General features: G+C 40.7%; 2 protein-coding genes across 9 annotated transcripts in view; both read right to left on the bottom strand.

The window, feature by feature from the left end:
• The window catches only part of ZFAND4 (zinc finger AN1-type containing 4), a 102686-nt gene extending 84547 nt beyond the window's left edge, over nt 1-18139 (bottom strand). For 4 of the 5 annotated variants that reach the window (XR_006886665.1, XM_046648656.1, XM_046648666.1 and 1 more), the window contains exons 1-2: nt 17787-18139; nt 9667-9967 (exon numbers count right to left, since the gene is read on the bottom strand). Coding sequence is in view for 3 of the 5 variants with exons in the window: in XM_046648656.1 (XP_046504612.1) it covers nt 9667-9928 (262 nt within the window). In the remaining 2 variants the exon portion in view is untranslated. The remainder of the gene's footprint in view (nt 1-9666; nt 9968-17786) is intronic. The other variant, XM_046648685.1, reaches the window with a different exon arrangement.
• A 2402-nt stretch (nt 18140-20541) lies between these two features.
• LOC124235336 (WASH complex subunit 2A-like) overlaps nt 20542-23931 on the bottom strand; it is a 49601-nt gene continuing 46211 nt past the window's right edge. For all 4 annotated transcript variants that reach the window (XM_046653068.1, XM_046653070.1, XM_046653069.1 and 1 more), the window contains 2 exons: nt 23079-23256; nt 20542-21275 (listed from right to left, as the gene is read on the bottom strand). In XM_046653068.1, coding sequence (XP_046509024.1) covers nt 21136-21275; nt 23079-23256 — 318 coding nt within the window. In that variant the 3' untranslated portion in view covers nt 20542-21135. The remainder of the gene's footprint in view (nt 21276-23078; nt 23257-23931) is intronic.

Here is a 23931-nt window from a genome sequence, read left to right as displayed (position 1 = left end):
GAGCGCACTTAGCCACTCGGCCACGGGGCTGGCCCCTAAAAGTACACTTTTAAATAATTCAGGGGGTCAAGGAAGACATAAGAAACCATAAGGAAAATTTAAAAACACGAGGACTTTCAAAACACAGTAACAAGAAAACAACTTAAAAAATGGGCAAAGACTAAATGGACACTTCACCAAAGAAGACATACGGATGATCAACAAGCAAATAAAAAGATGCTCAATATCATTAGCTATTAGGGAGATGCAAATTAAAACCATAATGAGGTGTCTCCAATATCTATTAGAATGCAAAAAAGAAACGAAAACAAAAACAACCCAGACAATAATACACGCTGAGGAGGATGCAGAGCGACTAGAACTTTTAGACACTATGCACAGGAATACAAAATGGTACAGCTGCTCTGAAAAATAATTTGGTTGTTTCTTATTAAATTAAATACACACTTACTACACAACTCAGCAGTTCTACTCCTAGGTATTTATCCAAGCAAAACGAAAACATATGTTCCCACAAAAAACTGTACCTGAAAGTTTATAATGGCTTTATTCATAATTACCAAAAACTGAAACAACCCAAATCTTCATCAACTTGAAAATGAATAAGTGTGGTATATCCACACAATGGAGTACTACTCAGCCATAAACAGAATGAACTATTGATGTACATAAAAATATGGATAAATCTCAAATGCGTTATGTATTATGCATAAGTGAAAGAATGCAAACTCAAAAGGCTACATTACTGTGTGACTCCATTTAAACGAAATTCTGCAACAGGCAAAATTATAGGGATAGAAACAGATTAGCTGGTTTCCAGTAAGAGGTTGACCACAAAGGCACAGGAGAACTTTGGTGGCCGACAGAACTCTTCTATTCTTGATTGTGGTGGTAGTTACATGACAGTAATGTTGACCAATGACGACAGAACTATATACTAGATGTGGGTTGAACTGTGTCTCCCAAAACTTCATATGCTGAAGTCCTAACCCTCAGTACTTCAGCATGTGACCTTATTTGGGAAAAGGGTCTTTACAGATATAATCAAGTTAAAATGAGGTTATTAGGGAGAGGCCTAATCCAACAATGACTTGTGTCCTTATAAAAAGGGGAAATTTAGAAACAGACACACACATACACAGGGAGATTATCATGTGAGGAGACTGGGGTGATGCTTCTACAAGCCAAGGAACAAGAAAGCAGCCAGCAAACCACCAGAGAAGCTAAGCAAAAGGCATGGTATAGATGTTCCCTAAGAGCTCTCAGAAGGAATAACAATGCCAGTACCTTGATCTTCAACTTCTGGCCTCCTGAACTGTGAGATGATAAATTCCTGTCCTTTCAGCCACTCACAGTTTGTGATTCCTTGTTATGGCAGCCCTGGCAAACTAGTACAATACTAAAAATGATGAATGTTATAACATGTAAATCATACCCTCATAAAAAATATGGAGAGTTTGCTAGAACTTGGAGACGAAAACATGTACGATATTATTAGTCAGAAAATTGGGAGTGTGTATAAACTACAAAAAGTGATTAGATCTATCTAATCCTATATATTGCTATGGTTCCTGAGCCTCCATTAGAATTTTTTAAACACTAAAATAAGTATTTTAGCAAAATAAACATTTAGAATTTAATGGCAATGAAATTCAACTTAACAAAAACTTGTAGGATATAGCTAATAAAATTCTTGGAAGGAAATTTTAAATTATAAATGGTTACATTAAAAAGAAAATTGAGACTTCCAGTTTCAGTTACATGTAAAGAGCTTGTAAGGTACCACTGCCATCCTTCTAACAAGAAAAAAGCTGAACAAGCTGAAAACCAACAACTTTTCTTGGGGCCGTCAGAGAAATGAGGTAGGAGGGCAAACCACCAGCACCAAATCTACAGAGATAGGCAAATCAAGAGAGTTATAGCCAAGATCTGATTACCTGAAGCAGAAGAGAGAGAGATAAACTGGAAGGAACACTTAAATGGTAACTTTGATGAACTGGTGGAGACCGAGTATGGACAAGCATGAGATTGGGGAATTCCTAGGGGCTACAGCCTTAAGGAAGCTCCAATACTTTTAGTGGTTACCATGAGGTTTGTATAAAAGATCTTGTAGATGAGATAGTCCATTTTCTGATAGCCTGTTATCTCCATTAGCCTAAGCAGGTTCCATCCCTTTCCTCTTCCCCATCTAAGTTATTTCTGTCACAAATTATTGTTTTGTGTTCTGAGTCTGTGATTAAAATGAAGTGTTTATAGCTATTTTTGATGCTTTCCTTACCTTTATCTTTTATGTTATAATTAAGGGTTTGCTAACCTGTTCTGATCAAGAGCTGCAATTTTCTGATTTTGTCTATTTATGTCCTTGCTCAAGGCTTTGTAAATCCTTGCCTTTTCGGTTCAGGTATGAGGGCATCCTTGATCATTTCTTGTAAGGGAGGTTGAGTGGCAATGAGCTCCCTCAGCTTTTGTTTATCTGGGAAAGTTTTTGATTCTCATCATATCTGAAGGATAGTTTCTCCAGATAGAGTATTGTTGGCTGGAAGTTTTTGTCTTTCAGTATACTGAATATATCATTCCACTCTCTCCTAACCTGTCAAGTTTCTGCTGAGAAATCTGCTGAAAGCCTGACAGGGGTTCCTTTGTAGATTATTCTCTTTTGCCTCACTGCCCTGAATGTTTTTTCTTTGTCGTTGACTTTTGCCAGTTTTACTATTCTATGCCTTGGAGAAGGTATTTTTGCGCTCATGTAATTAGGAGTTCTACTGGCTTCATATACTTTGAAGTCCAGTTTTTCCCCTAGGTTTGGTAAGTCCTCAGCTATTATTTCTTTGAACAAGCTCTGTGCTCCAATCTCCACTCTTTTCCCTCTGGAATACCTACAATCCTCATGTTGCATTTCCTAATTAAGTCACATGTTTCTCAAAGAAGTTCTTCATTTTTTTAAAGTCTTAGTTCTCTCTCTTCCTCCATCTGAAACATTTCTATATTTCTGTCCTCTATTTCTAATTCTGTCCTCCATAATATCAGCTCTATTTTTTAAGGTTTCTAGATTGTTTTTTAGCTCATTCATTGTGTTCTTCTCAGAATCTGGCTTTTTTTTTTTTTGAGTTTCAATCTCTTTTGTGAAGAATTCCTTTTGCTCATTAATTTTATTCCGGAGTTCACTGAACTGTCTGAGTTTTCTTATAACTTACTGAGTTTCTTTACGACAAGTATTTTGAATTCGCTGCCATTTACATTGTAAATTTCTGAGACTTCAGGACTATTTCTGGAGACTTGTCATTTTCCTTCTGCTCTGGAGTGTTAATGCAGTTCTTCATGGTGTCTGATGAAGTGATCCTTTGTCAGCACACAGTGTAGTATCAGCTTGCAGATTCCACCAGCCACCACTTGGGGGGGGGGGCGGCGCGGACAGGAGATGTGTTTTCTGAACCCACCACATCTGCTGGAAGTTGTGCCATTGGCCTGCTGGCCACAGCCACTTGGCAGGCCACACGTGCACATGCAGGCACTCTGGTGCAGATGCACTGCCTTGACCAGGGACCAGCCAAGCTGGTATGCTAGGTGGAGGAGAGGGGTGCCTTCACTCACATGCACGTGGGCCCACCCTGTGCTCATGGGTGGTTCACCTGTGCTGCTGCACTTGGTTAGGGGCACCCACGTGGTGGCTGAGCTGCACCACTCAGTGTGGACCGTTCCTCAAGTTGGGCTGCCACTCCGAAAGCAAAAGTGTTCACGTGCAGGCCTGCCTGCTCCCCTGCCTCCTCTTTCAGTGGTGCACCAGCTGCTGCATGAGGACCTACAACCTAGATCGCTGCCACTGGGGAAGGGGAGAGGATCAGCTCACCTTCTGTTGCTTCCTGGGGATCCAGTACCCCCACCTTCAGATGTACAGCTGCGTGGATCTTTCAGAAGTCCCACTGTGCTTTGTAGGGAATTCCCTATTGGTTAATGAATCTCCCTTTGGTTGTAACTTAGGAAAAGAGGCTAAGGGAACAGCTCACTCCATCATGATGCTGACGTCACTTGGAGCTCCTATACTTCTGAGAGTTTTATCTCTAGGAATCCCATCAGATTCTCACTAAAGTATCAAGATCTCCTTGTAGCTCAGGCAGAGGGAGGGGAAACATACACATTACGAAAAAGCCTGGAGCATTCTCCATAATAAAGGCCTACTCACTTAATCAGAGCCTTATCCCACCTAGGGGAAGGATATTTCACTGATTCCAGACCCCTCTAGTTTTCCTATCTCACCTGACTGATTACAGGGTGGAGGGAGGGGAGAAGCTAAGAGACACTGTGAAGGTCACAGTCCAGGGACACAGGCCCACTAAAAAAACTGAGATTTAATCATAAGATTATAGACAGTTTCCCCTTCCCAATACTTTACCACCCACTAACAAGGCTCTAGTATAGTAACGGTAGATCACAGGTGAAAGAGCTACAAGACACAGACTCTAAGGAGTTCTTAGGGAAATTCAAAGACAACAAGGGAGACACAAGAAGGAGACTAGAGGAATTGGAAGCCTCTAGCACTTACAGCTACAACAAACGTTAAACACAGGACAACTCTTAGCCACTTTATACTAATAAAGGCTCACAATAAAGGCCTATTTACCTCAGTTACTATTACCTGATACATTATGTCCAGCTTTCAACAAAAAATTCAAAGCATGCTAAAAAAACAAGATAAAACAGTCAGAAGAGACAAAATAGATCTAAGAACCACACTCAGATATGACACAGATTCTGGAATCATCAGACATGGAAATTAAAATAATTATTAATTAACATGCTAAGAAATCTAATGGAAAAGTAGACAACATGAAAAGACAGATGGGTAATGTAGGCAGAGAGATTGAGACTATAAGAAAGAATAAAAAGTAGATGCTAGAAAACAACATTAACAGAAATAAAGGATGCCTTTGATGTGCTCACGCATCAGCAGATGGCATATGGTTCTAAGGAAAGAATCAGTGAACTTAAAGAAATGTCAATAAAAACTTCCAAAATTGAAATGTAAACAGAAAAAAGAATGAAAAAACCAGAACATTCAAGAACTGTGGGAAAATTTCAAAAGGTGTAAATGGAATACTAGAAGAAAGAGAAAATGGAACAGAAGAAATATTTTAAGTAATAATGGCCCAAAACTAATGAGATACACTAAAGGACAGACTTAGAAGCTCAGAGAACCTCAAATAGGATAAAAATGTAAAAATCTACACCTAAGCATATCGTATCAAAGTGCAGAAAAGTAAAGACAACGAGAAAATCTTAAGGGAGGCAGAGGAAAAAAACACATGGATAATAATTACAAGGAACTTCTCATCAGAATTCTGTAAACAAGAAGAGAGTGGAGTGAAATATTTAAAGTGTTGAAAGACAAAGACCACCAACCCATAATTCTGTACCCTAAGAAATTATCCTTCAAAAGTGAGTGAGAAATAGACTTTATCAGATAAACAAAAACGGAAGGAATTTGTTACCAGTACACCTGTCTTGCAAGAAATATTAAAAGAAGCTCTTCAGAGAGAAGGAAAATGATATAGGTCAGAAACTCGAATCTACACAAAGAAAGGAAGAGCAGTGAAGAAGGAATATGTGTGGGTAAAATAAAAACTATTATTAGTTTTCTTACTCTTAACTGATCTAACAGGTAAGAGAATGTTCAGAATAATAACAACAATAATGTAGCCAATGATCATGGCTTATGTATAAGTGAAATGAATGATGCAATGATACAAGTGACTAGAGGCAGGCATTAGGAATACTTAGTAATTATAAGGTAGCTGCAATACCTATGAAAAGGCATAGTATTATTTGAAAGTGGACTTGGATTAGCTGTAAATGTATACTGAAAATTCTAGTGCAACCACTAAAAAAAAAGAAAAAAGAAGTATAACTGATGTTAAGAAAGGAGAGAAAACAGAACCATATAAAATGATCAGTTAAAGCCATAAGAGACAGAAAAGAGTGGAAAACAAAAATAGGAACACAGAACAGGGCAATGAATAGAAAACAGTAACAAATACTGTAGTTACTAATCCAACTATATGAATAACCATTTTAAACATCAATGGCCTAAATATACCAACTAAAAGACAGAGATGGTCAGACTGGATCAAAAAACAAGACCTAGGGGCCGGCCCCACAGCTGAGTGGTTAAAGTTCCGCACACACCACTTCAGCAGCTCAGGGTTCGTGAATTTGGATCCTGGGCGCAGACCTATTCCACTCATTAGCCATGCTGTGGAGTTATCCCAATTACAAAGCAGAGGAAGACTGGCACGGATGTTAGCTCAGGGGTAATCTTCCTCAGAAAAAAAAAAGAAAGCTGGAGTAGTTATATTAATTTCAGACTTCAGAGCAAGGAAATTTATCAGGGATAAAAAGGGGCATACATAATGATGAAACGGTTCTATTCTCCAAGAAGACATTAGAATCCTTAGTTGTATGGACACTATCAGCTATCAAAATTTATAAATTATACTGTAATAAATAAGACTGTAATACTGGCATGGGGAGAGATAGACACATATCAGGTGATCAAAAGAGTTGTGTGTCTATAAAAATGTAATACATGACAGGTATGAAATCACTTTAGTGAGAAAAGACTATACTAACCCAGTAAGTAGTATTTAGACAATTAATTATCTATATAGTGAAAAAAAGGATCCCTATTTGATACTACATCAATCAGAATAAAGTAGTTTATGCTGAACCTACCCCAAAACACCCCCAAAACATCAGTGGCTTAAAGATTTATTTCTTGCTCAAGTTACACGTCCACGGCATGTCAGCAGGAGGCTCTGCTCACTGTCACTCAGGGACTCATGCTGATGGAGACTTCTGTTCACAGCTCATTGGCCAGAACTAATAACATGTCCCACTCAGCCATAAGAGGGCCAGGAAAGCAATTCTTATCCCATGCACAGAAGAGACATCTTTATCAGGGAGCAGTAATGCCAAAGACTAGACAGCAAGTCCAGGGAATCCTCTGTCCGTGGCAATAAAGAACCATTGACAATAATCCCTTACATTTCTTGGCACATTTTTTCTTTCCAAATTCCACTGGATTATTTTTCATACCCTCTGAGTAGTATGTACTGCCCTTCACAGACCAGTGCTCTAAGTAATGATAAGCTCCAAAGAATTTGCCGTCTCTGGAAACTCAGAGAGCTAAATCACGTCTCCTCCCAAGGACATAGCTCATATTCTTGGGTACACACTGCCCCACCTCCACAGACTTGACAATTTTCCCCAGAACACAGATGCTCTGCTAAAGGCTCTACATTTATTAACTCTTTAATCCTAAGAACTCTTTCCGATAGGTACGATTATTATTCCCATTTAAATTACCACAACCGAGGTAAAGAGAGGGTAAGTAATTTAATCAGCTAGTAATCAAATCAGGCCATCTGGCTTCAGTGCTCCTTTCCCTTTAAGGCCCACTCAAAGTCCTCTGGCAGGTACCGCTGCTTTCCTGCTACAGCCTCATCATTCCATCATTCCATCAACCCAGCACCTCCATCATCTACCCTCCTATCTCCTACAGGGCTCTAGTTCTGAACTGATTAAAAGCTGCCCCAAAAGAAAAGGAGTCTGGCAGAACAACCATTTCCCTGAAGGATTAAACCGCGTACTGTCACCTCTACCTTCCTATCCTCTCTATTCCACATCCCTCTATCTTAGAGAGTCTGACCCAACACGTTAGCCCCAAATGTCTTCCTGGGTAGAAATAAAAAGATGACCCAAAAAAGGATTAAAATTGATTTTTCATGAAGGATGCCCTCCTAAAGCCTTCTGAAGAACAGAATGACTGTTACTGCCCATGGGCTGCAAGAAGTTACAAGAAAGTGTGCAGCATTAAGATCTACTGACTAGTGATGGTGCTATGGACTGAACCGTGTCCCCCCAAAATTTGTATCTTGAACCTAACCCTTAATATGATGGTATTTGGAGACAGGGTCTTTAGGAGATAACTAGGATTAGATGAGGTCATGACAGTGAGGCCTTCATGGTGGGATCAGTACCCTTATAAGAAGAGACACCAGAGAACTCACTCTCTCCTTCTCTTTCTCTCTGCCACGTGAGGACAGAGTGAGAAGGTGGTCATCTACAAGTCAGGAAGAAAACCCTCACCAGAACCTGACCATGCTAGAACCTTATCTCAGACTTTCAGCCTTTAGAACAGTGAGAAAATAAATCTCAGTTGTTTAGGTCCCCCAGTCTATGGTATTTTGTTACAGTAGCCCAAGTAGACTAAGAGAGTAGGCATTTTACATTCCCTCCTTTATTTCCCAGTAACTGTACTTGTCTTATAAATGTGTAAACTAGGATTCAACTGCCTAATAACTACAAAAGCCACTGCTTTTACCCTGACAACGCTGCCTCCTACAGAGGATGAGAGGTCTACATCTTGGCTCTGCTCCCAACTCTGTCAGTAACTAAATATTTCCCTTGGATGAGTCCCTAATCTTCTTGAAACCCAAGTTTACTCTTCTGACAGTAAGAGACCTAAATGTCAGATACTCTCTAAAGTGGTTTTGCTGCATGGAGATTATTCAAAATGCATAAAAGGGGGGGAATACGGTGATTATTCAGAACACAAGAGGGTTTTACCTTCCTGCTCCTAAAAAGATACCATTATACCCCGATATATATAAAAGAGCAGAACAAAGTCAAAACAAAGTATTCTGATTCCCTACCTGACCAAATCACTTAGGGTGACAAAAGCTTCATGTGCCATTACTAGATACACTGACGTGGTCACTGGACTCAGCTGGCCACTGACTTCAATGAAGCTAGTTACTGGAGAACAGCAAATATTGAGAAGCTCAGATACCAGGATCCTTGACTTTACAAAGATAAAAAATTCCAACTCTCCTCATCCTTCTACAATTCTGAACTTAAATGGAGTTGGAAAGCAATGCTAGTTACTACCTTTATATTACAAGCAAGTTCCAGCTGGTTAGAAAAGCAAAGATCCATTTAACGTTACATGGAACAATTCAATTTTCTAGTTCATACTGGATGTTAACAACAATAAATGGCAAATATTACTTATTGCAGAAATCAGTAAAGTATCAAAAGAAGGTTCGAATTTTAACCAAGAGTAATTTATGACACTTTTCACAAATACAGAAAGCATAAAAGAGATATTGCACAATATTCAGGATCCCCACTATACCGAGGAAACTTCAAATATACGGAAATGTAAACCAAAAGACTCATCTCAGAAAACCTCCACATTAAAAAAAGAAAAAGTATTCACAAAACAGTATAAAAAAGCAAGCAAGGTCACTAAAAGGGAACTATTTCCCATTCCAAGTGCAAGGTAGTTACGGCAGAATTTGTATGTCATCATAATTTGTTGAAAAATGATTTTAAAGTATTATTTCACACCATTAACATGATACCAGGGATTGGCTTCAAAAGAATCTGGTCGAAGGGGAACGAGGCGGGGGGAACGTAGGAACGGAAACAAGGTAGTTCATGAATTGATAACTGTTGAAGCTGAGTAACGGATATATGGGGATTCATTATCCTATTCTTCCTAATTCCATGAATGTTTGACATTTTCTCTGTAAGAAAAGTTAAAATTATTACACATTTTTGATGAACAAATTTAATCCTCATATCCTAAAAATAAAGAAAGACTAGTACCTTCCAATCTTTGAATTTTTGCTTTCACAGAAATAACAGCTTCAAAAGGGGAAACTCTCAGCTCAAAACACGTTCCCGTCAATGTTTCAATGAAGAGCTCCATGGTATCATAGAAAGGAAGTTTGTAGTAAAACGGTCCCACGTTATCTTCATTGAAGAATGGAGGATCTTTTCTGTTATCCATTACTTTGACTTTTCTAATTCCTCTGGAATATGTTGTAGGCAACTGTATTCCAGTTCTAGCCAAATCAGCTTTGAACATTGGTAATATATATCGTTGTTCATGTTTTGAGTTTTGTACCTAAAAAACAAGAATAATTTTTTTAACAAGCCTATTTCAAAGTCTCATTCCTCCATCAAGATTTTTCTGAACAACCCTGGCCCATATCGATCTTCTAGACAGCCCCAAAATGCATTTTAGTGCTTAAATGTCTAATCTTGAACTTTTCATGTTTGTCTCTGAATCACTCTCCCAACTAGACTGTAAGTTTATTAAGAACAGGTTTATTTGTGACACTTCTCTCTATCTAACTAGAGCTCAGTACACTTATCTATAGTACATGCTCAACAAGTATGTTTTGTTGTTAACAATATTTAAATCAATGAATTCGACACATAGGTATACATTAGACTTGGAAAAACTTACACACATCCTTTTCTAAAACATGTAAATTATGTTTTCTAACCCAAAGGATAACTTTATAGCCATTGTACATTTGAATCACACTGAATAAACAGAATAGCAACCATCTTAATAGGTTCCTTAAAAATAGGACTCACTAAATAACCAATGAGCATTTGCATTTCCAGAGATTATCTATCAGTATGACATTGAGATGAGATTAATATTGGTAACAAACACTAGATATGCTCTCTACACACAAACATACAATGGCTAATGAATATGAGAGGCAAACAACTGACAGAAGTACTAAGAAAAATTACAAGTGTATAATTAAGAGAACAGAAATAATCAAATTGATATGAAATGCTATTAATCACTGAAAACTGTAAAGAGGGATCTTGAATTTAAGCTAGAAGGACAGAAGACACACATCTTCCTGGAGAGACAGGTAAACCATCTTTTTAATACCTTTATGGTGATATGATCTACATACCATAAAATTCACCCATGTAAAGTCTAAAACTTACTGGTTTTTAGCACATTCATCGAACTGTACAACCATTACCACAATCATTTTTAGAACACTTGTGTCACTCCAAAAAGGACCCCTACACTCTTCAGACATCACTCCCAAATTCTCCCTTTCCCTCTCAGCCCTAGGCAACTACTAATCTACTTTCTGTCTCTATAATTTTGCCTATTCTAGAGATTTCACACAAACAGAATCATCCAACATGTAATCTTCTGTGACTGGCTTCTTGCACTTGGCATAACGTTTTTAAAGTGCATCCATATTCTAGGATGTATCAGTACTTCATTCTTCTTTATTGCTGAGTAAGAGTTCATTGCATGGATATACCACATGTTGTTTATCCAGCCACGAGCTGATGAGCATTTTGGGTTGTTTCCAATTTTTGGCTATTATGAATAATGCTATAAGAACATTTAATTACAAATTTTTGTGTGGACACGTGTTTTCTTCCTAGAAGACCATACATACCTAGGAGTGGAACTGCTGGATTATGTGGTACCTCCATGTTTAGCAATTTGTAGAACTACCAAATTGTTTTCAAAAGTGGTCTGAACCATTTTACATTCCCACCAAGAAAGAATGAGGGTGCTGATTTCTCCACATCCTTGCCAATACTTTCTATTGTCTTTTTGATTAAAGCCATCCTAGTGGGTGTGAAGTATTATCTCCTTGTGGGTGTGATTTGCCTTTAATGACTAATTGATGTTGAGTACCTTTTTATGTGCTCATTGGCCAGTCATATATCTTCTTTACAGAAATGTCTATTCAGATCCTTTGTCCATTTTTAACTGGGTTGTCTTTTTATTATGGAGTTCTAAGGATTTTTTTTTGTTTTCTAGATAGAAGCCTCTTGACAAATATGATTCACAAATATTTTCCCCAATTTCGTGGGTTGTCTTTTAACTTTTTTTTTTTTTGAGGAAGATTAGCCCTGAGCTAACATCTGCCACCAACCCTCCTCTTTTTGCTGAGGAAGACTGGCCCTGAGCTAATATCCCTGCTCATCTTCCTCTACTATATATGTGGGACGCCTGCCACAGTATGGCTTGATAAGCGGTGCAGAGGTCTGCACCTGGGATACAAACTGGCACACTCTGGCCCACTGAAGCAGAGCACGTGAACTTAACTGCTACACCACCAGGCCAGCCCCTAACTGTCTTGATGGTGTCCTTTGAAGCACCAAAGTTCTTCATTTTAATGGAGTCCAATTTGGCTATTTTTCTTTTATTGCTTGTGCTTCTGGTGTCATATTTTAAAAGCTCTGCTCAATTCAAGGTAATAAAGATTTACCTGCATATATTTTTCTAAGAATTATATAGTGTTAGCCCCTATATTTAGGTCTATAGTCCATTTTGAATTTATTTTTGTGGATGGTGTGAAATAGAGGTCTAGCTATATTCTTTTGCAAGTAAATAACCAGTTGTCCCAGGACCACTTGTTGGAAAGAACATTCTACCTCCATTGAATTGTCTTGGCACCCCTATTAATAATAAACCAATTGACCATAAATGTCAGGGTTTACTTCTGGTCCCCCAATTCTAACCCACTGATCTATATATCTACCCTTATGCCAGTCTACACACTGTAGTTTTGTAGTAAATTTTGAAATAAGGAAGTGTGAGTCCTCTAATTTGTTTTTCTCTTTCAAGATCGTTGGCTATTCTGGGTCCCTTCAATTTCCATACGAATTTCAGGACTAGCTTGTCTATCTTGCAAAAACAGCAGTTGGGATTTTGATAAGGATTGTGTTAAGTCTGCAGATTAACGTGGAGAGTATTACTATCTTGGCAACATTAAGTCTTCTAATTCATGACCATACGATGACTTTCAACTTACTTATAACTTCCTTAATTGCTTTCAGCAATGCTTTATTATTTGTAAAGTACAAGTTTTGCATTTCTTAAAAAGTGTATTCCTAAGAATGCTATTCTTCTTGATGCTACTATAAACGAAATTGTCTTAGTTTCATTTTCACATTGTTCATTGCTAGTGCGCAGAAATACAATTGACTTTAACATGTTGATCTCATACACAGCACCCTTGCTGAACTCATTTATTAGTTCTAGAAGTCTTTTTAGTGGATTCCTTAGGATTTTCTACATACAAAATCACGTCACCTGCAAATATATTTTCATTTCCTTTCCAATCTAGATGCTCTTTATTTCCTTTTCTTACCTAACTTCCCTACCTAGAATCTCCAACACAAGGTGGAACAGAAGTGGTGAGAGCAGACGTTCTTCTTTTACTCCTGATTGTAGGGGGAAAGCATTCAGTCTTTCACCATTAGGAGTCATTTCAGCTGTGGGGTTCTCATAGATAATCTCTTATCAGGTTGAGGATGTTCCCTTCTATTTCTACTTTGTTTAGGCATCTGCTGTTTCTTATTTTCTTATCATGAAGGGTGTTGGATTTTGTCAAATGCTTTCCTTTCCAGTGTCTATTGAGATGATCATGTGTTGTCTCTTATTCTATTAATATGGTATATTACATTGACCCATTTTTATATCTTGAACCAACCCTGCCTTCCTGGGATAAATCCCATTTGTATATGGTGTACAATCCTTTATATACGTTGCTAGATTTGGTTTGTTAGTATTTTTTTAGGGTTTTTGTGTCTATATCCGTAAGAGAAATTGATCTAGTTTTCTTTACATGTCTTTGTCTGGTTTTGGTATTGAGGTAATACTGTCCTCATAGAATAAGTTGGGAAGTATTCCCTAGAGTTGGGTAAACTTCTGGATGTATTTCAGAATGGGTAAAGCCTCAGAGTGGGAGAAGGGTATCAGGAAGTAAGCCCAGATGAACAGAAAGTGAACAAATGGGAAGCGCAACAGTCAAGGAGAAAAATGAGCGATAAACTTTTTACTTTTTGCCAAAGGATATGTGATATCACTGAAGTCACAGCAATTTTCATGGCAATGTGTTTAAAGAAGCAGTTTTCAAAAAAGACTGTGGTTTGATTAATAACCCACATCTCCATTCTACAGGCATGATATTCCATAGGCATCCGAAATCTCAACACTAGACAGACACACCTGAAACCCAACATATCCAAAACTAATCGTTTTTCCTACAAATCTTCTTGTCCTACAGTCCCCATCTTTGTAGAGTACCACTATTAATATAGTCAGGCAAGCCAGAAATCTAGGAATCATTTTAGATTTTTCCCTCCATCTCCAAAATACCTAGAAATGACCCATCCTAACAATACAACTTCTTAATATTTCTATAATCTGTCACTCCATGCCACACTGATTAGGACTTAGTTCAGGCCTTCATTACCTCTAAGGGAGCAATTTTGATTGCCTATAGACAATCCTTGACTCCTGCCCTTCACTCTTTCCAATTTATTCTCTATGATGACAACAGTTATCTATTTTTTTTAAAGAAAGTTTAATGAAAACTGGATTAGGGTATCATATCACGTAGTTCAGAAATTATTTACTCTCAACATCTATCTTAAGCAGGGGACGAGGTCCCACGAAGTTCTAAAATTATTTTGCATTTGACTTTAGAATGCATAGCAGTGAAAGCACCAATTCAGTTGAAATGAGAGAAATGAATCTAAGTTAGTCTGAAGCCTGAATTTTTTTCTTCCTTTTAAATAGACTTTAGAGCAGATTTAGGTTCACGGCAAAACTGAACAAAAAGTACAGATAGTTCCCATATACTCCCTGCCCCCACACACCCACAGCCTCCTCCACTATCAACATACTATACCAGAGTGGTATACTTGTTAATTGATGAGCCTACATTGACACATCATCACCCAAAGTCCATAGCTAACACATGGGTTCATTCTTGTGTTGTACATTCTTGTGGTTTTCACAAATGTATAATGACATGTCCCCACCATTATAGTATCATACAGAATAGTTTCACTGCCCTAAAAATCCTTTGTGCTTTACCTATTCATTCCTCTCTCCCTCAACCCCTGGCAACCACTGATCTTTTCACCATCCCCATAGCTTTGCCTTTTCCAGAATGTCACATAGTTGAAATTATACAGTATGTAGCCTTTGCAGATTGGCTTCTTTCATTTAGTAATATGCATTTAAGTTTCTTCCATGTGTTTTCATGGATTGATAGCTCATTTCTTTATAGCACTGAACAATATGCCATTGTCTGAATGTACCAGTTTATTTATCCCTTCACCTACTGAAAAACGCACCTTGGTTGCTTCCAAGTTTTGGGAATTATGAATAAAGCTGCCATAAACACACATTTAGGTCTTTGTGTGAACTTAAGTTTTCAATTCCCTTGGGTAAATACCAAACAGCGTGATTGCTGGATCTCATGGTAAGAGTATGTTTGCTTTTGTAAGAAACTGCCAAAGTGTCTTCCAAAGTGGCTGTACCATTTTGCATTCCCACCAGCAACAAATAAGAGTTCCTATTGCTCCACACCCTTCCCAGCATCTGATGTTGTCAGTGATCTGGATTTTGGCCATTCTAATAGACATGTAATGCTATCGCATTGTCTTAATTTGCATTTCCCTAATGACATATGATGTGGAGCATAGTTATCTTCTTAAAATGTAGAACTGATCATGTTATTTCTTAGCTCAAGGCCGTACAAGGGCTTCCCACTGTCTGTAGAATAAAATTCAGACTCCTTGGAAAGGCTCCTAAGATCATGCATCTTCACCATCCAGTCCATTTCATTTATACACGTACCTCATCCCACCCTACAACACCTCTGGTACCTCTATCCTCTAATCATTTGCACCTGCAGCTTTGGAACACATCAGCATCCATATTATTGCTCCTGCTTTGCTCTACTCACCACCACCCCCACACTTGGCTACCTGACAAGCACCTAATCATCTTTCAAGACCCAGCTCAAATAGCAACTATTCCACAAAGTGTTTTATGGTTACTCTCCTTGGCACCCTTACCTCCATCGTACACTGCATTCATTACAATCGATTTCATTTTTTACATGGCTTTCTTACTCTAACTAAACTGTAAGTGACTTAAGGGAGGTACCACATCTGCTTTACTGTCCCATTACCTAGCACAGTGTTTGTACATACTGGTACCCATTAAGGGTTTGTTCAATTAAAAAGTAAATAAATATTCACTCTCTCAATTGATCTTTGGAACAAACCTGTGATACAGGTAAGGTATTATCCCTGTCTTAGAGATGAAGAAATGTTTGGTTATAGTCCAAAAGTTTCTTTGGAGGAATGTTGGTTTCCATGGGAATCATGTTATGATTCACTCCAAACTAAGTCCACCAAAGTTTATCCAATTCATAACAGACATGCTCATACAGGGATTTCTGCTTTAGTGTGAATTTTATAACACTGATTGAAAGTATAATTAATCAGGGAACCTGAGTTGCATTGTGGAGACTGCTAATGGTCCTAAAGAGACGGCATCACAGAAAGAAAAGTTCTGCTGGTAGCACAGCTGCTTTGAGTGCTGTTACACTATTTAACAAAATAATGAGTAACAAATATAATCATACAAAGTACTGCGCTAATAATGCTACTAGTGATAGTGGCAAAAGGCCATTACTCTTAAACAAAAGCCAAATGACTGTGTTGCTCAGGTTTTGTTTCTAGCATCTTTAACACACTGAAAGGCCTGTAGGAAAAATGACTGTATGAAGCTATCCCCTAACCTCTTTTCCCCTCCTCACTGAAACCACTGCTTTTATGATTTTGGATAACATGCGATTCTTAAGAACATACTTACCATGTTCTACGAAGTATGACTGTACTACAGAATCACTAGTGTCTATTCCCCCAAAGCCAAGAGCACTCCTATCTACATAGCAGCAGCTCTAGCAGCAGAAGTCAGGCCAGGAATGCTGAACTGAACGTTAAGGAAATAAAGCCATGGGTAACCAGCGCCTGTCCAAGGAACTGAGAGAAGATATAAGGAGCATTTCCTCCACCACAGTACTCTTTCACAGCAACACCTCTAATAAAATCAACAAGCTGTGGGTGGGAACATACGAGAAAGATTTGGAAGTCCACCTACGAGAATGGATAAAGTAACTATGGGCTAACACAAAAACAGCAACCTAGTGCAGCACTAACATGCATCATAAGTTTGGGCCCTAATCAATGGGGTAATTTCCAATATCAAAAAGAAGCAAGGTTGGTAACCAAATTCAAAACCAAAATAGTTTAACTTCTCCTTAGCAGTAGAAATTACTGAAAGAGAGGACAAAATGAGGCCATGAAATCTAGCTCAGCCAGACTGATGGACCAGATGATGGCAGAGCAGAAAAGGGAAGCTCCAGCAGGCCAAAGACCCAGCCAGTATTAAAAGTGGGGTCCACAGGCAGCTTCCGAAAGCGGTGTGGGGTCATGCTCCAATGAGCACACCAACGAGAGGCAATGAAGACTGTAAAAGACAGGATGCGAAACGATGCCAAAAACGGCTAAAAAATTGAAAAGGAAGAGGAAAGGAAAAAGGCAGGTAGAGAAAAAAAGTACTTCCAGAAGTTTTACCGGTAGTAATTTAAAAACCATCCTCAGCTATGTTAAGAGTAATGGCATCAAAACACATTTCTAAATCAATTCCCAAAACATTTCTCTCATCTCCTCCGAAAGAGTTCTAAACATCACACCCACCAAAGATGAAACGGAAGTTAAAGACAGGCAAGGCAATAACAGCGCTGGATAAGTAACTTGGAACCGGCTTTATCCTCTGTTGTAAAGACTGTTAGCCACATAAGAGCAGTTGTCTTTTAAACTTTCCCCCCAACATTAAGAGATCCGGAATGCTGTGCAGCGATTTAAGATATCTACATTTAACGAACTGACTTTACTAATGTGTGAAAACAGCCCTACGTTTTAATACAAGCTACAGAATGATATCCGCCACACCACGCATCTGCACCCTCAACTCTGGCCTGGGATAAATTTTCTAGCGAAACGGGGAAATCCTTTGGAGCCAACGTCTGGCGGGCCCTTTCCGCCGCAGCCCCCTGAAGCCCCTGCGTCACCTGCGCAGCCCGTGCTCCTCGCGGAGAAACGCCGGCTCCCCGGACGCACGAGCTCGATCTGGAGGGCAGGGCTCCGGCTCCGCGTCAGAACTGGCGACTTGGAGGTCAGCCCCCGTCGGGCGGGCGGCCCACTGCGTCGCGCTCCGGGCAGCGGCGGCGGCGACGGGGGCTCGGCCCAGCTGCCCTGCGCCGAGAGGCCGGCGGCGACAACGCGGCCCGGCTCAGCAGCCCGCAGCCGCGGCCGCGCTCCCCATCCGGCCGCTCGCCCTCGCCGCCTGTCTCGACCACTCGCTCGCCCGCCCGCAGGCGCACAGGGAGGCGCGGCCCCGCGAGCAACGCCTCAGCCCGCACACACTAGCCACGCTCCGCGGCCGCCGCGCCCCCGCCCCTTTGTGACACCGCGTACCAATCGCTCGCCGGCGCTCACGTCCCCCTCCAATCAGCGGGGGCGGGGGCGGGGCCTGGCCACCGGACGCCGGCCGTTGCTCGGGAGCCGGGGCTTCCTTTGCGCTTGGCGGTGGTTGTCGGTTAGCAGAGGCCCGGATGTTGACCCTTTATTACTAACAGCGGCCACCTGACTAGGGCCAAAGCCGCACAGCCTGCTGGGAACGGCGGGTGTCTCGTGTGCTGGGGGAAGGAGGGTCCAGGCCGACGCCGTCCAGTCGATGGCCTTTCAAGAGCCTGTGCACTCCCGGAGCGCTCCGGGCTGTCCTGCCTTGAACAGATGCCCCTCCTTCCTGCGCCTCACTGTCCCCTATAGTTTCCGGCCTCAATGACCTCATCAGAAATATGGGGCCACTGCCATGCCCGGTTGAAAACTAGGAGGAAAGTAAACTACCTCTGTCGTCTTATCCCTTTATTCCTCATCCAATTTACTGAGAACTGCAGGCCAGGTACTAAGAGTGGACATCTCGGGCTGTGAAATGCCAGCGTTGGGTAAAGCCCAGCCACCCTTTTATTCTCCTGCTGCAGTTCCCAGGCTGCTGAGCCCAGGTGTACAACATAAACCCTTCCAACCTGGGACGCCCCCGCTGCTCTTTGGCCCGCCATTCCCCGCAGGCGTTGTAAACCCAGCCCTTACGGATTTCCCAACCCAACTGGCCTGCTGTTTCACTAGGTGAATAACTGCAGACCATGAACCTCCCTCCCGCTGCAGCCTCACTCATCCTCATCCAGTGACAGAGGAACCCCAGCACCTAAACTGGGGCCTCATTCTCCTGAGACCCCACCCACAAATTCGTCTCCACAGTTCAACCAACTATCCAGCATACGCTGCGATTGATGATGAGGCACGGGGCTTTCATTCATCTTCAGGCTCTCTTGCCATTGGTTCCTTCTTAAATTCTAATACTGAATAGATTGGAGCCCCTTGAGGACAGAGATATGATTACTATCTTTGTAAACGAGACTCTAAAATAGTGCCTGTGATGGAGTGAATCTTACTGAAGCAAAAATTTAGCTTCTCAATCTGCCTCCCCACTTCAGTCAGGCAGAATTGAGGGCACCGGCTTTGGAAACAGACAGGTGAGCTTAAAGCCTTGGGTTGTAATACTGGAAGCTCTGTTACCTTGGCCAAATCATCCATTCTCATCACCATCATCTATCATTCTTTAAGAGCCAGACAGTCAACAAAGGTCTTTTCAGATTCCCTCCCATCACAGTCCTGCAGGGTTGGTACTTGACAAAAGAGGAAACAGAAGCTAACAAAGGTAAAAACAAACTGCCTACAGTCCAACAGCTCCAAGAGGGGCAACCCGATTTAAATCTAGGTCTCAATACAAAAGTCCAAACTTGCTCCACTATTCCACTCTACTTCCAGATTTTAGCCTCATCTGTAAAATGAAGACATTACCCGTCTGGTAGAGTTCTGGAGACTGAATAAAATAACAGGAAAAGTGACTACCACAGGACCAGTAAGTGTAGGTTCCCTCCCCCTTTCGAACCTCTCAAAATAGCAATCTGCATATTTTCTATTATCTCCTGAATTCCTTGGAATCAATCCTAATTACAGATCAGTAGATCTGATCACTCCAAAAGAAAAACGTGTTTAACAAATACTTGCCGAGTCAGACCCCACACTGGGCTCAGACTCAGAGCAGGAAACTACCTACACAAGTAACTTAACGGGTAGAAGGTAGATGCACAAACAGCATAGGGAAAAGGAGTAGGCAACTAGTAAGCACCCTCTTCTGCCACTGGTTCACTCTCACAGCAGAGCAGGGCAAAACCTTTGACTCTGAGTATGAGCAACGACCAGTTCAATCTTAAAAGTGCCCAAGGAAGAAGTTAGTGGGTTCAGAATTAGTGAAGCCAATCAGGCCTGCCTAAAAGGTTGTGCCACAGTTACAAATTGAATACTCATCACCAAGATGACATAGCACAGGAAAACACACACTAGAAGAGGGATCGGCCATTCATGCTGCTGGCTAGTGGCTACCCACACTGGACAACACAGTTACAGAACATTCCTATCAGTGCCGAGTTCTATGCAACAACGCTGCTCTAGAGGCTGACATTTCCTCCTTAGCACTTCTCCCTACCATTACCTGGGTTTCATTTTACCTTGTTCACAAAATAATGCAAAGCTCCAAGGACTGGCAATGAATGCCTGAGAGCAAAGGTAAGCAAACCATTTCCGTAAAGCACTAGATAGAAAACATCTTAGTCTTTGTGGGCCATCCAGTCTCTGTCACAACTCTGACATTGTTGGTAGAGTGAAAACAGCCGTAGACAATACGTAAATGAATGAGTATGGTTATGTTCCAATAAAACTTTATTTACAAAAACAGACAGTGGAGGCCACAGTTTGCCAAACTTTGCCTTGGTGGACATGTAGAGGCATCTTCAGAATTCAGTGGAATCAGAGGAAACCTCCTCTCCTACTGCAAAGCCTCATGAGGTATATAATCTCTCATCCTCTTCCTCTATCAACAGCCCTAACTTAGTCAGAGCCTAAGAGTCTGACTAAGCTAGGGCTGCCCTCCATGTAAGGAAGACTCCGGGTCATCCGAATGGCACTTCCTACCTCTGTAATTCCCTGCCCACCCATGAAAGGCACAAACAGGTTTCTCCTCTAACGTGCCCTAAATCATACTGTGGCCCTACCAAGGCTAATTAAATCAAAATAGTGTTTAAAAAAAAAACCAAACACTGTGAAACATTTATTTTTGTTTTGCAGTATTAAGCATGATTAAAATCAGTGCAGAAAAATACTAGGTGCGTTGGGTAAGAGGTGAGCTAGCTGTTTCAGTATTCGCTTTTTGTAATTCAGTTACACCATTGAGCATATAAGATGGCATCATTAACTCCAGGCCGCAGCTGAAGGGTGAGATGTGATACCCTGTACACTCTACTGGCCTCCAAGGGCATTCAAGGGATCATCAAATATGTTGGACACCTTCTGTTCAGATCTTGGTTCAGCTGCTGCCTGTGAAGATCGATTTTTTGGTTTGGTTGTCTTAGCCTGGATACCAGCGGAGAAGATGTCATCTTTAAAAAAAGAAAGAAAGAAAGAAAGAAAAGGAGTTGATGAATAGGCAAGAAAATGGGTGCTTGTAAGACATTTCAACACAAACCAGCAAAGACTCAAGTCTGCTAACAGTATGGGATCCTAAAAAAGACTAAGAGCCAAGCCTCTTACATTCTGGTCCTGGCTCTCCTACTAAATTAAGTTGTATGATCCCGTACAAGTCACAGGTTCTCTCTGAGCACAATTTCTCAGCTACGAAGGTATGTGTGTGCACATGTAGGAGAGGAAAAAGGGAAGGACAGCTGGACCTCCAATCCAGCCCCTGACTTTACCATCTGTGATGTTATCCTTATTTCTACATTCTTTTCCCATTGGATTTTAAAAGGAAACAGCAATAAAAATAAGCAAAAGGAAATCCCACATAGGAGTCAGCCTCCTCCAGAATAAATGCATCTATCTGAGGCATCTCAATGCTAAGAATGTAAGTCTTTGACTACATTTGTGTTCAGTGGGTCACTGACTCTAGTGCTTCATGACTCATCTTAGTAATGTTACTAACCCAGTAATGTTACTGCTAGGATTCTATCCTACAGAGATTTCAGCATGTGTACATAAAGATATGTATACACAAACATTAAAGACCATGGCGTTATTTATAATAGAGAAAACTTAGAATCTAGATCACCCTCAATAAGCTCACGGCTTATTGATACTACACAATACTACACAACCACTAAAAACAAGGAAGTAGATCTCTATGTACTGACACGGGAAGACGGTAAGTAACTAAAAGGAACAGCAGAACAGGTAAAGTATATTTTTACTTTGGAAAAAATAAGTATATATTTATATGTATACAGATCTATATTAACATCACCATGTCTGAAAGGATACACACCAAACTCTCAATAATGGCTACCTCTAGGGATTGCTTTTCACTTTTTACATTTCCCGAATAGTATTAATCTATTACAACAGGCATGTATTAGTTTTTTGTTATAAAAGAAACGAAGTCTCCTCTGCACCCCATATGGTGGGAAGCTGGTGGAGACAGAGCACACGGCTTGCTCGGGGCAGAAAGCCACTGGGGGACTGCAGCCCCAGCTTTTTCCCAGTTAACCCCAAGGTCAAAACGTGGGAGACAGAGGAGAGTGAACAGGAAGCATACATTTGGCCTCAAACCAAGTCCTATCCACCAACACAGGATTTACCAGAAGCCCTATATTTAGGGTTATGGGTCATTTGGTTTGCCCATTAATAAAATAGATGTTATACCGTGAAGGGAAAAAGAGCACATTTACAAACACTAAATATCTTTGATGAGACGCAAAGTCTGAGTTATACCTGCTTTCCTATATAGTCCTGTTCTCCTCCTGCACTGCCACTCCATTCTCTGAACCACTGCCGCTCACTCTCCAGCTAGAACTCTGACTCAATCAACAGAATCACACCCAAGGCAGCCACCTGAGCCTACTTTAGCACACTGGGTAGTTTCTGATCCTCCTTTCATAACATCAGGGTGTTCAGATTTGTCAAAGATGACTCGCAAGGGGCATACTAACAGAAAAGTTAAATCATATTTAAAGGTCAAAGTCTGGGCTCCTTCAAATTCTTTGATGTCCCTCACACCAAAAAGTTGTTTCACCAAAATGACTAGTCCATTTACTTATCCATCCTGAGTCTAACTCAGGATCACACAGCAAGCCAAAGGAAACTCACTGGGAAACATTTTTCAGGAAAAGGCCAAGACAAGGGTAGCAAGATAAATATCAAGTCAGTGAATGGTAAGGACTCTCTAAGTCGTGTGTAGAAACCAAACTTACCCATATCATCGTCAAATATAGACTTAGCTTCCACTTTCTTTTTAGACTTTTCTTTTGGTTTTACAGTTAGGTCAGCAAAGATATCAATGTTATCATCAAATAAGTTGGACTCAAATGTTCTTTCCTTCTCTTTTGTTTTTTGTGAGGGTTTAATTGCTTCTGTAGCAAATATGTCATCCTTGTTAAGCCAAAAAAAAAAAAAAAAAATTTCAAATCAAAATTTAATTAAAAACACTTACTTCAACAAGTTGTAAAAATGCAAGCTACCAGTGTTCTGGCACAGCCAAGTGACTGCCTCCTCTGCCTGGAACAGGCTACTCCAGACCTCTGCCTGCCCCAGTCCTTCTCATTCTTCTAGTCTCGCTCAAATGCCAGCTCTACAGAGAGGCCTTCTCTACCAGTCCTCCCTGAAGGAGCACCTCTCACCCAGACCCAGCACTCGGCCCCACTGCCCTGGGTTGTTTTCTTTATGGCACTTACCATTATCTGAATACATCTTATTAATCTGTTGTCCTGTCTGTATCAGATTCCCCTCCCTGAGAGCTCTGGGGAGCAGAGCACTGGTCCTAGTTCACCTTGTAAACATCTGCCCAGGATGCGCCACTGAAGGCCTTCCTGCCTGTACTCAATCTCAGCTCCAGCAAGCGCCTGTTCCCCAAGAACCAGAGGTTAAACACTCCAGGTGTACCAAGACTGCTTTATCTGTGTCACAGAGTGGCATGCCAAGGAAGCTGACTATAGCACCATTCTGACAGAAACTATAAAAATCAAGACCTAAGTCAATAGTTATGGCCAGCCAGGAACTAGCCTCTATATGAAACAAAATAAAAAACTACTTCTGAGTAAGTTTCAC

The sequence above is a fragment of the Equus quagga genome, chromosome 2 (genome assembly GCF_021613505.1).
Source record: "Equus quagga isolate Etosha38 chromosome 2, UCLA_HA_Equagga_1.0, whole genome shotgun sequence".
NCBI lineage: Eukaryota > Metazoa > Chordata > Mammalia > Perissodactyla > Equidae > Equus > Equus quagga.
This window is presented reverse-complemented; position numbering and strand designations above follow the sequence as displayed.